Consider the following 12053-nt stretch of genomic DNA (forward strand, 5'->3'; position numbering starts at 1 on the left):
AGATTTTAGGAAGGATTTTGATTTGCCAGGCTCAGATACTAATGGAGAAAGCTGGCCTTCAGGGAAAGAGTGTGAGCACTGTGTATGGCTCTGTTACTGCTGTCAAAGCCAGTTATTACATAATTGGGAAAGAATGGTTTTGAGAATAGCAAACATTAAGTAAACTGGAGAGGAAATTAGCTTTATTAAACTCCTTATATGTGTCAGAGTACTCTCACATGCATTATTTTAATTAAATCTTAAAACAACCCAGAGGAAATGGATATTATTGCCCCATTTTTAAGATTCATAAGCCAAGACTTTGAGGAAGCCAAGAATAGCAGGGCAACCAAACCCAGGGCATCTGTGGCAAATCCAGCACCCTTTCCATTACATGGGTTTATCCTCTGTGCTAATGAAGATGCATGATCAATAAATGCTGTCCCTGATCAGGAGATCAAGGTACCTTGTGATGCACTAAAAATATTCTGCCCTTTTAATCCAGAACAATAATATCCTTGAATAGCCCTGTTAGAACACATTTATCTGTTAAGGGTTATAAGGTAAAATCAAGCATTCAACAGGATTCAGAAGGAATAGTCACAAAATGTTGACAAGTGTGATTTACTGAACTTGAATACAAATGCTAGTTTCAGGAACACATAATGTGACTTTAAGAATTATTTTCATATGAGAGGGAAAAAAGATTGAGAGATTTGCAAATAAATCAAGGCCACTGGAGCTGTGGCAAAACATTGGTATGTATCTGTGATTAGAAATTTGAAAGCAAACTAAATAAAAGTCTTAAGCTTTAAGAGGTAGAAATGCATTTTACATTTCACAACTAGTACTGTCTTTATTTCTATGAGCTATAATGATAATCAATGCAGCTTAGCACATATTATAGGTGGGTTGGACTATCCTGTATTTTACTGGTTGTGTAGAATAGCACAATGGCAAATAATTTGGATGTTTAGCACTGGAGACTTGGGCTCTGGTGCTCTCGTCACCATTAATGTGAGATTTTTCAAGTGAATTAATCATTCCTGGCTTTAGTTTCCCAGATGCTATTTGAAAGTGTGCTTGAACATATATTAGCATTTATGAGCGTTTAGAAATTACATTCACAATACGTGGTGTTAAATGAATTTATAAAATAAAGAGTTGGGTTAGATTTTTTCCTAAGGACCCATGATGTTCGCAGTTTTTATTAATGAGGATTTATTGAACATGTCCAAGTACTAGATTCTCCCAGAAGATGTTATTCCAAATTAAATTCAGGGATAAGTGAGCTTTCCTCAGAGTTGTCTACCAAGGACACATAGCATGTCAGACTTTTTCAGCTAAACCAGTGTGACTGGAAGCTAGATATGAAATGTGAAGAGAAAGAATAGATAACTTACAAATAAGTTAAAGCTTCTAAATACTAGTTCCAGTTACTATTGTGTCATGTTTTAGAAAGGGCGCTGGGCCTGGGGTCAGCAGAAAAATGGATTTATTACCAGTTCCAGCACTAAATAGCTCCATGCCCTTGATGGTCATTTATTCTCTCTTGTTCTTGGTTTCCTCAGCTGTAAAAGGAGCTGCAGCATTGTACTTTTAAGGGTAAAATGAGGGATGGGCCAAAATGTCAAAGAGTCAAGAAAAAGCAGACATTTGAGGAAAGTCCATATTGTGAGAGAAAAAAGCACCATATTTGACCAAACACAGACTGATACCCATATAATCACATTACTGTAGCAAATAGAAGCAGAATTTCCAATAATTTCATGTTTATCCATAAAATAAGGATTAAGTAGTGAAAAAATCAGAGATCTTTGAAATTACTCCAAATATTATTCTCAGTTTATGTTTACTTAGATAAAAAACAGGGATACAGAATAAGCACATTGCAAGGAAATGGATAAAAAGAAAACAGGATAAGGTAGCATGTATAAATTTAAATATTATTTAACTACTATAAAAAAGTATAGGTATGAAGGTACTGATATTGAAAGATGATTTTTAAATATATTATTACATTAAAAAGCATCATATAGAACAATGCATAGTTAGATATATTTCTGTATATATGTAAATATATTGACACAATTCTCAAAACTGGTCCCCACCGGAAAAGCTATTAGGACTGGGTATTGGAAGAGGGAAGTGATGTAAGAGAGATTTCTGCATTAATTATATATATTTTGTATTGGTGAGAACACATGCATGCATTTCATTGTGTCATTAAGAAAGTAATTTAAGACACACAGAGGAAGAAAGGAAAAGAACATGAGCTACAGAGTCAGACAGCACTGGGATTTATCCTGACCCTATTTCTTATTAGCTCTGTATATTTGAATAAGTGAATTAACTTGTCTCACTACAGTTTTCTTATCTATAGAACAGAGATAAAAATAACCACTTTACAGTGTTGTTGTAAGGATTTAAGATAATGTATGTAAAGCACCTGGAACATACTCAAAATTTAATAAATTGTAATTATATGAAGATAGATGAGATAATCTTGGTTTTATTTTACAGATCCATGATATGGATTCTTATTAGAATCCCTTATTGTCTGATACAAACTGCTCTCCTCCTTCCCATCTACCAGTTAAAAAAGAGAACTGGAAAGAATAGGACTAGAAGAGGCAATGCAGAAGAGGTGTTCCATTCCTTCTGCAGCTACAGAGCCTTCTCTGGCAGCTCTATGTGCTGCATATCATAGAGTAAATGCAAACATTTAAGGATCTTTGCTGTTGAGAAACCTGTAGCCTCTTAGGGTAGCAGGTGGAAGAAGTACTGAAAACATGTGTATAGACCAGAGAGTCTAATAAGCTTTTTAGAGGCAGCTTCCAGCATCATGTTATATAGTTCTACTCCTCCCTCTGATGGCTTTTTCCTCCCCTTTCTCCACTCCTCTTTCAGCACAATTTGGTAAGAAAGGAGAGGCTCTGACTTGAAGCAACTGGTCATCCAACCAACAAGTCTCAGCTAAACCATCAAGGTCAAACATGTAAAATCAATCTTTGAGATGGTCCTGGCAAGAAAAGCAAATACAGCACAAATGATGGCAAAGTGAAGAGTCAGGCATCTCCTGTAAATATATAGTGAGTGCCCTATGAAATGCTATACTCCCTGTTTAGGATTAAGGTCACATGTATACTTTTTAGTCAAATTTGTTATTTTATTCATACTTACTCAGGCCACCCCTAAAGTGCTCCTAGTATGTAAAGAAAAACGTGCTTCTTCTGGGCAAGGAGTAGGGCTGTACAGAAAAATATGGCCTTGCTTTCAGTCTCTCCCTTTGGTCTGAGATTTTTTTTTTGTGCTGTGCACAACTGTAGATAGCTGCCCTGCCCTCATGTATACACAGTGCCAATCAACCTGAAATACATGCTGTGTTTTCCCATATTCTTATATTTGTTCATATCATCTCCATCCTCTAAGCTCAAAACTGTCCATTTTCTCAAGGCCTACTAGTGGATAGAACTATGGTAAATGTTTTAAAGTGAATCCTCCAAACAATCCTACGAGTTATGTAGTATTATCATCATCTGCTTCTTCCAAATGAAAAAAAGAAAACGAACAAACCAACCAAAAAAAACCCAAACAAGGTTTGAGAATCACTTAAGCTACTACCCAAGATCACACAGTTAGTTAATAACAGAGTTAAAAATCTGAACCTACATTTGTATAACTTGGAAACTCAATTTTAAACACTACATTTAGTCTCTTTCCAATGACAAGCTGTGATTAACATTCAAGCTATTTAAAGTAAAATAATTAAATTTCAGCAACATATTTGATTTGAATAAAAGGAAAACTCCTCAAAATATTACGAAATTATTTGAATTGCCCAAATAAAAGTCATTATTGGAAATAATATAACACAAAGACATTTTATAGGTATTAAAAGGAATTCCTATAGCTTACCTCAGCGATAGAAAGTGATTACTTTTTGCAACCATCTCTGACTCAAAATTCAAATAATTCTCTCTTCCCATATAGACATTCAGTTGAATTGACCTCTGGTCTCTGAGTTAAATACTTCTGTGTGTCAATATCTTGGCCCCCATGTTGGCTGAGATAGAAATAAACTCTCCCTGTGAACTACTTCTTAACTCTAAGTCCAGGAAGAACATGAGTCTGTAAAATGAGCTTATTGAGTTGGACAAATATCTCCTCTATACCTTATTCTTCGTCAGAACTCACTCTGACACCAAATTATTAAATAAACTATTGCGATATGAAGAGCCTCATGGTGGGGGAGTGTGGTGGTGGGGAAAGCCTAATTTCCAGCTCAAGATCAAAAAAGCTCACTGAGCCAGAGAACAGTCATATTGCTAGGACAATGCTTTAAAGCAATTCTCCATCTGGTCTACTTTGGAAAGATTAGCAACTTAATCACATGGAAGTATGAAGGAACAGAAAGTATAAAGCTTTCCACAACAAAAACAAACATAGAAAAAGACACTTTCAAACACAGAATAAAAAGGCAAAAGAATCAAAATAAGTGAGGTAAAACTCTACCCTTAAATTCCTTTTTTTTTATGTAAATGGAAAATTTTGGAAAACAGAGGTTATCTTATCTTGTGGCAATAAAGAGAGTGCCACTAGAATTGTGGCAATTGGCTAGTACTATTTGTCAGATATTTTCAGTTCTCCACAGTCCTGTACCCTCAGTAGGACTGTGTTTCTACTTTTTGTACATGGGTGATGGCATATAACTAGTATGGGCCTATGAATTTTGCTCAGAAGATGTATTACTTGGGCTCGAGCATTTAAGTGACAATGACATACCTTGCAAAACTCACGTTTTCCTTTAGCACAAAACTGGCAATGCTTGCAGATCTGTTAATGAGTCCTTGTGTAGGTACAATGAGCAAGACCCCACTGATAACCCAAGACAGTTGTGCACCGTGGGCAAGAAATAAATTTTGTTATTTTAATCAACTGGAATTTTGGTGTTCGCTACCGCAGCATAAACTAGTCTATCCTAATTAATAAGACAAACATTAAATGAGATCAATGGTGAAAATGGCAACTGAACAACTGAGATCATTGTTCAATTTAGTATTTGTTAGAAATATGATATATAATAAAACAGTAAAACAATGATATACAACATAACTATAAACACAACAGAACACACTAAAATGCAAAACAAAAAGACAGCTATGGAAGGTGGAGCCCTGGAAACATAATTTTGTGAAAAATAAGAACTACTGGTAGAGACAACAATGTGGAAAAAATAATAGATTTAACTAAAGTAATCTCTTCAGGCTTAAGAAATGAATGCTTTTAGGGAAAAATGCTCTTCATATATCAAGAGAAATTATTAAACATAAAAAGCAACAATATGGCTTTCTAGAGTCACATATTAATCAAAAAATAAGCTAAAGATGTAAGATAGGACAAAATTTATCAATAAAACACAAAATTTAAACATTTAAAACAATCTAAGTATTTCAAAAAAGGGGAATGATTAAATTATGATGCTTCTGTCTTATGTAGTATTATGCATATATTAAGATTAGTATTTTGAAGATTAAATAAAATGGTAAAATTGTACCATATAATGTAAAATTTTAAAAACTGAATCCATAGATTTATGTTTCTCTACAAAGTTTGTATAAATTTTGCATTTTAAGTGGATAGGAAAGTGAAATTTTAAAAAGTGTTGTGCTAGGGCTGTGGAACTAGAGATTATCATAATATTTATTATTTTAACAATAAACTATAGTAAGCATTTAAGTTAATGCACCAACTCTCAAGAGCACAAAGAAGAGGCTCTTTATTTCTTGATGGCTTGATTTAACTGAGACAGGTATGATTCCTAAGTACTTAAGTAGTATCATAAAGCCTAAAATTTCATAAGGAAATATTTCCAACTGTTCTTCCTGTAAGAGACATATTCTGTAACCTTTCTCCATTTGCTTTAGGCTTTTAGGTAGCGTCACACTCTTCAGCACTTAAAATATATACCACCATCACAATTACTGATAGTATATTTAATGAGTACTGAGTACACAAGTCCAGTGCTGGCCAGCTATAAAGATAAATATACTTTGGTCCAGTAGCCATAATAGATTACAAAACCTGTTGAATGTATCTTAAAATAGACCACTGATTTCACAATCAAGGCTAAATGGCTACTCTGCTCATGACATAATGTGATGTACATTCAACATAATTTTCTTTTATTGAAAAAACATATTATGAATAAATATATTGCATGATGGAAGAAAGTGTATTAAAATTTAAATGTGAATATTACTGTGGAGTGACTTTTACTTTCTTCTACATTTGTTTTACTGGTTTTCTGTAATAGCTATGAAAGCATGAATTGCTTTTGTGACAAAAAATTAAAGTTGGGCTACACAAAAGGACAACGTAGAAAAGCTATCAATGGTATTTTTGTAGAATTTATTTTATACATTTTTTTCTGAAATATACATTATAATTCTCAGTCCAGATTGTGAGACTAGACTTCCTAAATAAATCAATTTTACATATAAAACACTTTGTTAGTATTAACACACCCCCATGCATGCCCACTCCCCTCCTCCTCTTGGTTTTGCAATGTGTTTGGTATTTTCATTATATCAAAAGAGAGCTGGTGAGTAAAACTGTGTAGGTAGAAGAATCCTTCACTAAGTTTTATCTTAGCAAGGTTTATTTCTTCCAGGTATGCTGTGCAGATAAACTCTGATTGGCTCTCTACCCCCTGCAGTCATCTTCAAGGACTTAGAATTGACTATGACCTCTTCCCCCTGTGAATATGGAAAATTTATTTCAGATCACACTCTGTCATTTTCAGTGATTTTAATGAATTATGAAAGTCTGATCTTATAAGACTCCTCCACCCACATCTTGCTCCCCACACTTTCCCATTGCCTCTGGGCCTGAAGTTTCATTCGTTTGAAAACTATTCTTGGAAAGATCTCCCTTCCTCCAGCTGTTAATCTGTCATTAATGGACCATAAGTCATTCAGATATACTGCACTATTATGCAACCTCAACAGAGTGGAAAAAATCATTTGCTTTACTGTCAATGTAAAAACTTTTATCTTCTTTGACAGTTTTATTCAGAAAACCTCAGCTTTATTTTAATTTGATTCTAATGATGGTTTTCAGAAAGTGATTTGAGTAAGTAAAAGTTTAGTGCAATGACAGCTGTCATGATTTCTGTGGTGGTTTCTTTCAAGGAGTATTTATTGAAAAGATGCATTTCAAACATAGTGCATCATTTTTGGCACAGTGTATGGAAGTTAATTATTCAGAGATAGTAATGTGGTAGTATTTACTCAGTCAGGAATTTAAATGAGGAAGGACCATTTGTTTTATCACCTCTCTTTCCTATCCGGAACTTCCTTGGGCGAAACAGATTCACCAATATCCCCATAGCTTTGAACTTAGAGCAATTGTTGTCCTTACAGGGTGAAATGACCTTCACATTTTCTATTCATAAAAATAATGACCTGAAATGCATTCAGGATGCAGTGCACTAGGCTTTTTGCTCCATTTTTACTCTAAACTGCTGTCTTAAAACAAAGGGTAAAGGTATATATAACAATTTGAGATAGATAGCTTTATTTGGGAAGTACATTAACTGAATTAAGCATAATTATGGCTCTCCCTACATTTTCAAACTCATTTTCATTTACAGCAGAAATATTAGCCACACTTGACTTTACAAATCTGTAGTGATTTTATGCTTGGTTGATAGTGGTTAAAATACAAGGACCAAAACCTATATTCTTTTTTTTTTTTTTTGTCTTTTGCCTTTTGTCCTTTTAGGGCTGCAGTCGCGACAGACGGAGGTTCCCAGGCTAGGGGTCAAATCAGAGCTGCAGGTTTCTTTCTTTTTTTTTTTTTTTTTTTTGTCTTTTGTTGTTGTTGTTGCTGCTATTTCTTGGGCCGCTCCCGCGGCATATGGAGGTTCCCCGGCTAGGGGTCCAATCCGAGCTGTAGCCACCGGCCTACGCCAGAGCCACAGCAACGCGGGATCCGAGCCGCGTCTGCGACCTACACCACAGCTCACAGCAACGCCGGATCGTTAACCCACTGAGCAAGGGCAGGGACCGAACCCGCAACCTCATGGTTCCTAGTCGGATTCGTTAACCACTGCGCCATGATGGGAACTCCTGAAAAACCTATATTCTAGAAAGAATTTTATTTGGAAATAATTACATCTGCTTATCACAGAGCAATATGACCAGTGGAAATCTACATTAGCCCAAGTAATGGAGTATCTAATGGCAGTTTATTTGGATATCAATAATTTTGCTATATAATATTATACTTCTTGGAAGTAAAGGGCAGTGATAGCTGAGGCAGTGATAGCTGAGGCAGCAAAGCTATGACATTTGCACATTTTTGTTTTTAAGAAATCTATGTATGAGCAAGCTGAAAAATTTCAGCATCCTACAATAGCAACATTAATAACACCTTAAATGATTTTAAGAGCGCCTTGTGGTTTCAGGAGTTCCCACTGTGGCTCATTAGTATGGAACACAACTAGTATCCATGAGGATGCAGGTTCAGTCCCTGTCCTCACTCAGTGGGTTAAGGATCAGGCATTGTCATGAGCTGTGGTGTCAGCTGCAGATGTGGCTTGGATCTGGCATTGTTGTGGCTGTGGCAGAGGCCAGCAGCTGCAGCTCTGATTCCATGGCTAGCCTGGAACTTCCATATGCCACAGGTATATGGGGAAAAAAAAAAAAAAGACTGCCTTGTGGTTTCAAAGAAACAGATAATGAAGATTAGCTCAGGGATGAACATTCCATATAAAATCCAAGGTGAACGTTTTCTCTCAAAGCTCATTTTTTTTCAGAATTGCAATGATATAAAAGGCAGTCTTTTTTTTTTTTTTTCCCCATATACCTGTGGCATATGGAAGTTCCAGGCTAGCCATGGAATCAGAGCTGCAGCTGCTGGCCTCTGCCACAGCCACAACAATGCCAGATCCAAGCCACATCTGCAGCTGACACCACAGCTCATGACAATGCCTGATCCTTAACCCACTGAGTGAGGACAGGGACTGAACCTGCATCCTCATGGATACTAGTTGTGTTCCATACTAATGAGCCACAGTGGGAACTCCTGAAACCACAAGGCGCTCTTAAAATCATTTAAGGTGTTATTAATGTTGCTATTGTAGGATGCTGAAACAGAGAACAAGCAAAATACCATTCAAAGAGGAATAGCTCTTTTGTTTGTTTTGTTTACCTGGATGGAGGTGAGATGAAGATGACTGCTGGGATACTGCTAACAATGAAGCATGGCAAAAGAATATCTTTCAATATTACAGGGAAGATTTGTTTCAAGGTTACTTGCAGCAATGCATTGTCTCTGGGAGAGTTGACATAGTCCAATACAAGATGTCACTAAATATTAAGTTCTGTATTTTGCAATTTTGTTATTAGGCATTAAGTGAAAGGGGAGAAAGTTTTTCCTTTTCATTTTTTAATTTTTTTTCCAGATTGCATCTTTATGCTAAATTCCTCAGCCTTCACTGAGGAAAAAAACACATTAGTGAGAGGATTATGTTCCTATTCCCCTTAATTATTTTAAAGTGAAAAGTTCAAATCAAACAAGGAAGCTTTTCTAAATCTGAAAATGTTTCCAATCTAAGGATCTAAAGACCCTAATAGTTTATAAGCTCTGCCTGCATAATTTAGGCAGAATGGTAAACAAGGCTTCAAGAAATTTTAAGCCATGCTTTCTAGACGGCATTAGCTTTTATCCTCACTAGATGAAATCTTCTAATACCTTGCTGAATTGCTCCATTGTATTTAAACAAAAAACATACAGATTTAGCAAGTGTTAAAAAGGACATTAATTTCACCATAGTTAAGAAAAGACTTAACAAATTCACCACTTAACAAAAAATTATACACTGGACATCCATCTAATCCTTGTAGATAAATATTTTGTTAATTATCACAAGTGGAAGTTTCCTTAGCAAAAAGCTGATGGGTGGGTTGCTATTCCATCAGAAAAATCCTGGAAAAAAAGGTACTCTGATGTCAGCTATAATGTGTATGCTTTTTGTTTGTTTGCTTAACCACTTATGACTTAATATACTTTAATCATTTAGCTTGAGTTTGGGCAATTTATCATTGTACCTAATGTCCCTCCTCTACGAGAAGGATGGGCTCTGTGGAATCACACCTCTGGACCTCATTAGCAAACATCAGATGGAGTGAGAGGGAGAACATTCTTTCTCCTGTATAGGCCTGGGGATGTTACACAGCTGTGGTCCACCCAGACATCACAGCAGTTCCCAGGGTTGGAGCCAGGGAACATACACAAGAGAAATACTTGATAACCATCCAGTCCTTCAGGGCCGAGTCCATATTTACATACACAGAAATCCCAAGCAATCATATTGTTTTGATTCATTCTAAGGGTACTTTTTGAATGCTATTTAGGGGTCTGGAAAGGTTGTTTAAATACTTAGAGAGTTTTCACTTCCATTTGCCTTTATGATTTTTCAGACTTTGTTTTCAATTAGTTTAGAGGGTGAAAATCTGCTTTTGAATCTATGCAAGCTTGAAGAGACTACTCAGCTGTTCACTGCCAATACATGTAATTTTTTAAAACCACAAAGAAAAGGGTTTATTGGAATAAGCACCTTTAAATAAACAGATCATTTTCAATGTATATAATGAACTTTTTGGAATAATCTCTTTGAGGTAATATAGTGTTCATTTTAGTCTTGATAATTTTCTGCTCTATCCTAAAGGTCATTATCTTTCTTTTTCATAGGTCAATATGAAAAACGATAACAAAAATTATAATTTATTTAACAGGCACTGTATATATGTTACGGAATTTAATTCTAGTAACAAATATATGACACTACTTTTATCTCTGTTTTACAGTTCAAGAAATTAAGTCAAATAAATATTTGATGGAAATCTACCTGGCTCCAAAGACTGGGCTTCTAACAATCCTCTCCACAACGTTTGAATACAAAAAAAGTATCCTGCTAAAGGACAAAGCCCCTCCATCTCTTCCCGCCAAGCTCTCTGCGTGCCTGGTGAGAGGTATAGCACTTTTGCTTTCTTTTTCAATTTGCTCTTTAAATGAGTGACAATATCACCTAGTGATTAAGGACCTGCCTGGAGCTGGGCTGATGCTTGGAGTTGGGCTGAACCTGAGCCTGAATTCGAGCTCTTCTTCTTCTTGCTGACTTTGACCCTGGGTGAGTTAATTTTTCTAAGCTTCAGTTTCTTGGTCTATAAAAAGGAGGATGATAATTCTTTTCTCACTCAGTATTGTTTTAAAGATTAGTAAGATAATATATGCAACGCATTTAGCACAGTGCCTTGCACATGATAAACCCTGAATAAATGGTAGCCAGTTTTAAAATACAACATAATTTTAAGCGTTGGTATTTCTTATGACTCCAATCTCATCCCTCCTTTTCCATTGTCACTACATTTGCTCTGTGTCTCCCATATCGAATCTGAAACTTGCATTCAAAGCCTTTATCTCTCAGTGCCAAAAGAGTAGCCCCTCATGGATGAACAAAGGTACTCAAATTCAACATGCCCAGAATTAAACCCAGTAAATGGGGATTCAGTCACAACCCCAGTCTATCCACCTAAGGGACAAAGTCCTGGCAGTCACCTAAGACTCCTCATTATCTTCAACCCCCATCCCTGATCAGTCACCCTATTGGTTCTAACTTATAATATTCATTTATTTTATCACTACTGCCACAACCTGGGGTCAGACATCAAACTTCTCTATTCTGCCCCATTGTTACCTCTTGACTACAATCTCTGCCTCAAATCTAACCTGACCTCATTCCTCTATCTACTCTGCTATGAAAGAGATTACAGTTACACATATCTAATTTTATTACCTTTCCATATAATGGTTCTCCATTCTCCTGTGGGGTGCATACAGTTTAGGGAACATAAAAGTATTCACTGGGAGCTAAGAAGAAAATACCATTTTTTTTTTAATTTTATTTTAACAATTATTTTGAATATATTTAAAAGTATTAAATAAATAAATATAAATAAATAATGTATGTGATATAGTAGTAAAGTAAAGTAATACATATGAGTGAT

The 12053-nt window shown here is 35.6% G+C and overlaps 2 protein-coding genes across 19 annotated transcripts in view; one reads left to right on the forward strand and one right to left on the reverse strand.

Annotated features, from left to right (window-relative positions):
- The window catches only part of LOC106505748 (uncharacterized), a 1225997-nt gene that overhangs the window by 836243 nt on the left and 377701 nt on the right, over window positions 1-12053 (forward strand). For 10 of the 17 annotated variants that reach the window (XR_014824369.1, XR_014824361.1, XR_014824368.1 and 7 more), the window contains one exon: window positions 10854-11018. The gene's annotated coding sequence lies outside the window, so the exon portion shown is untranslated. Of the gene's footprint in view, window positions 1-10853; window positions 11178-12053 lie in introns of those variants that run through there. The other 7 variants (XR_014824366.1, XR_014824363.1, XR_014824362.1 and 4 more) reach the window with 2 other exon arrangements.
- LOC106505750 (uncharacterized) overlaps window positions 1809-12053 on the reverse strand; it is a 742696-nt gene continuing 732451 nt past the window's right edge. For both annotated transcript variants that reach the window (XR_014824355.1, XM_084990364.1), the window contains exon 4: window positions 1809-6737. Coding sequence is in view for 1 of the 2 variants with exons in the window: in XM_084990364.1 (XP_084846490.1) it covers window positions 6630-6737 (108 nt within the window). In the remaining variant the exon portion in view is untranslated. The remainder of the gene's footprint in view (window positions 6738-12053) is intronic.

The sequence above is a fragment of the Sus scrofa genome, chromosome 13, assembly GCF_054392235.1.
Source record: "Sus scrofa isolate SSC_HxYL_T2T_F1_AM1 chromosome 13, Sscrofa_HxYL_maternal_Yorkshire_Landrace_v2.0, whole genome shotgun sequence".
Classification (NCBI taxonomy): domain Eukaryota; kingdom Metazoa; phylum Chordata; class Mammalia; order Artiodactyla; family Suidae; genus Sus; species Sus scrofa.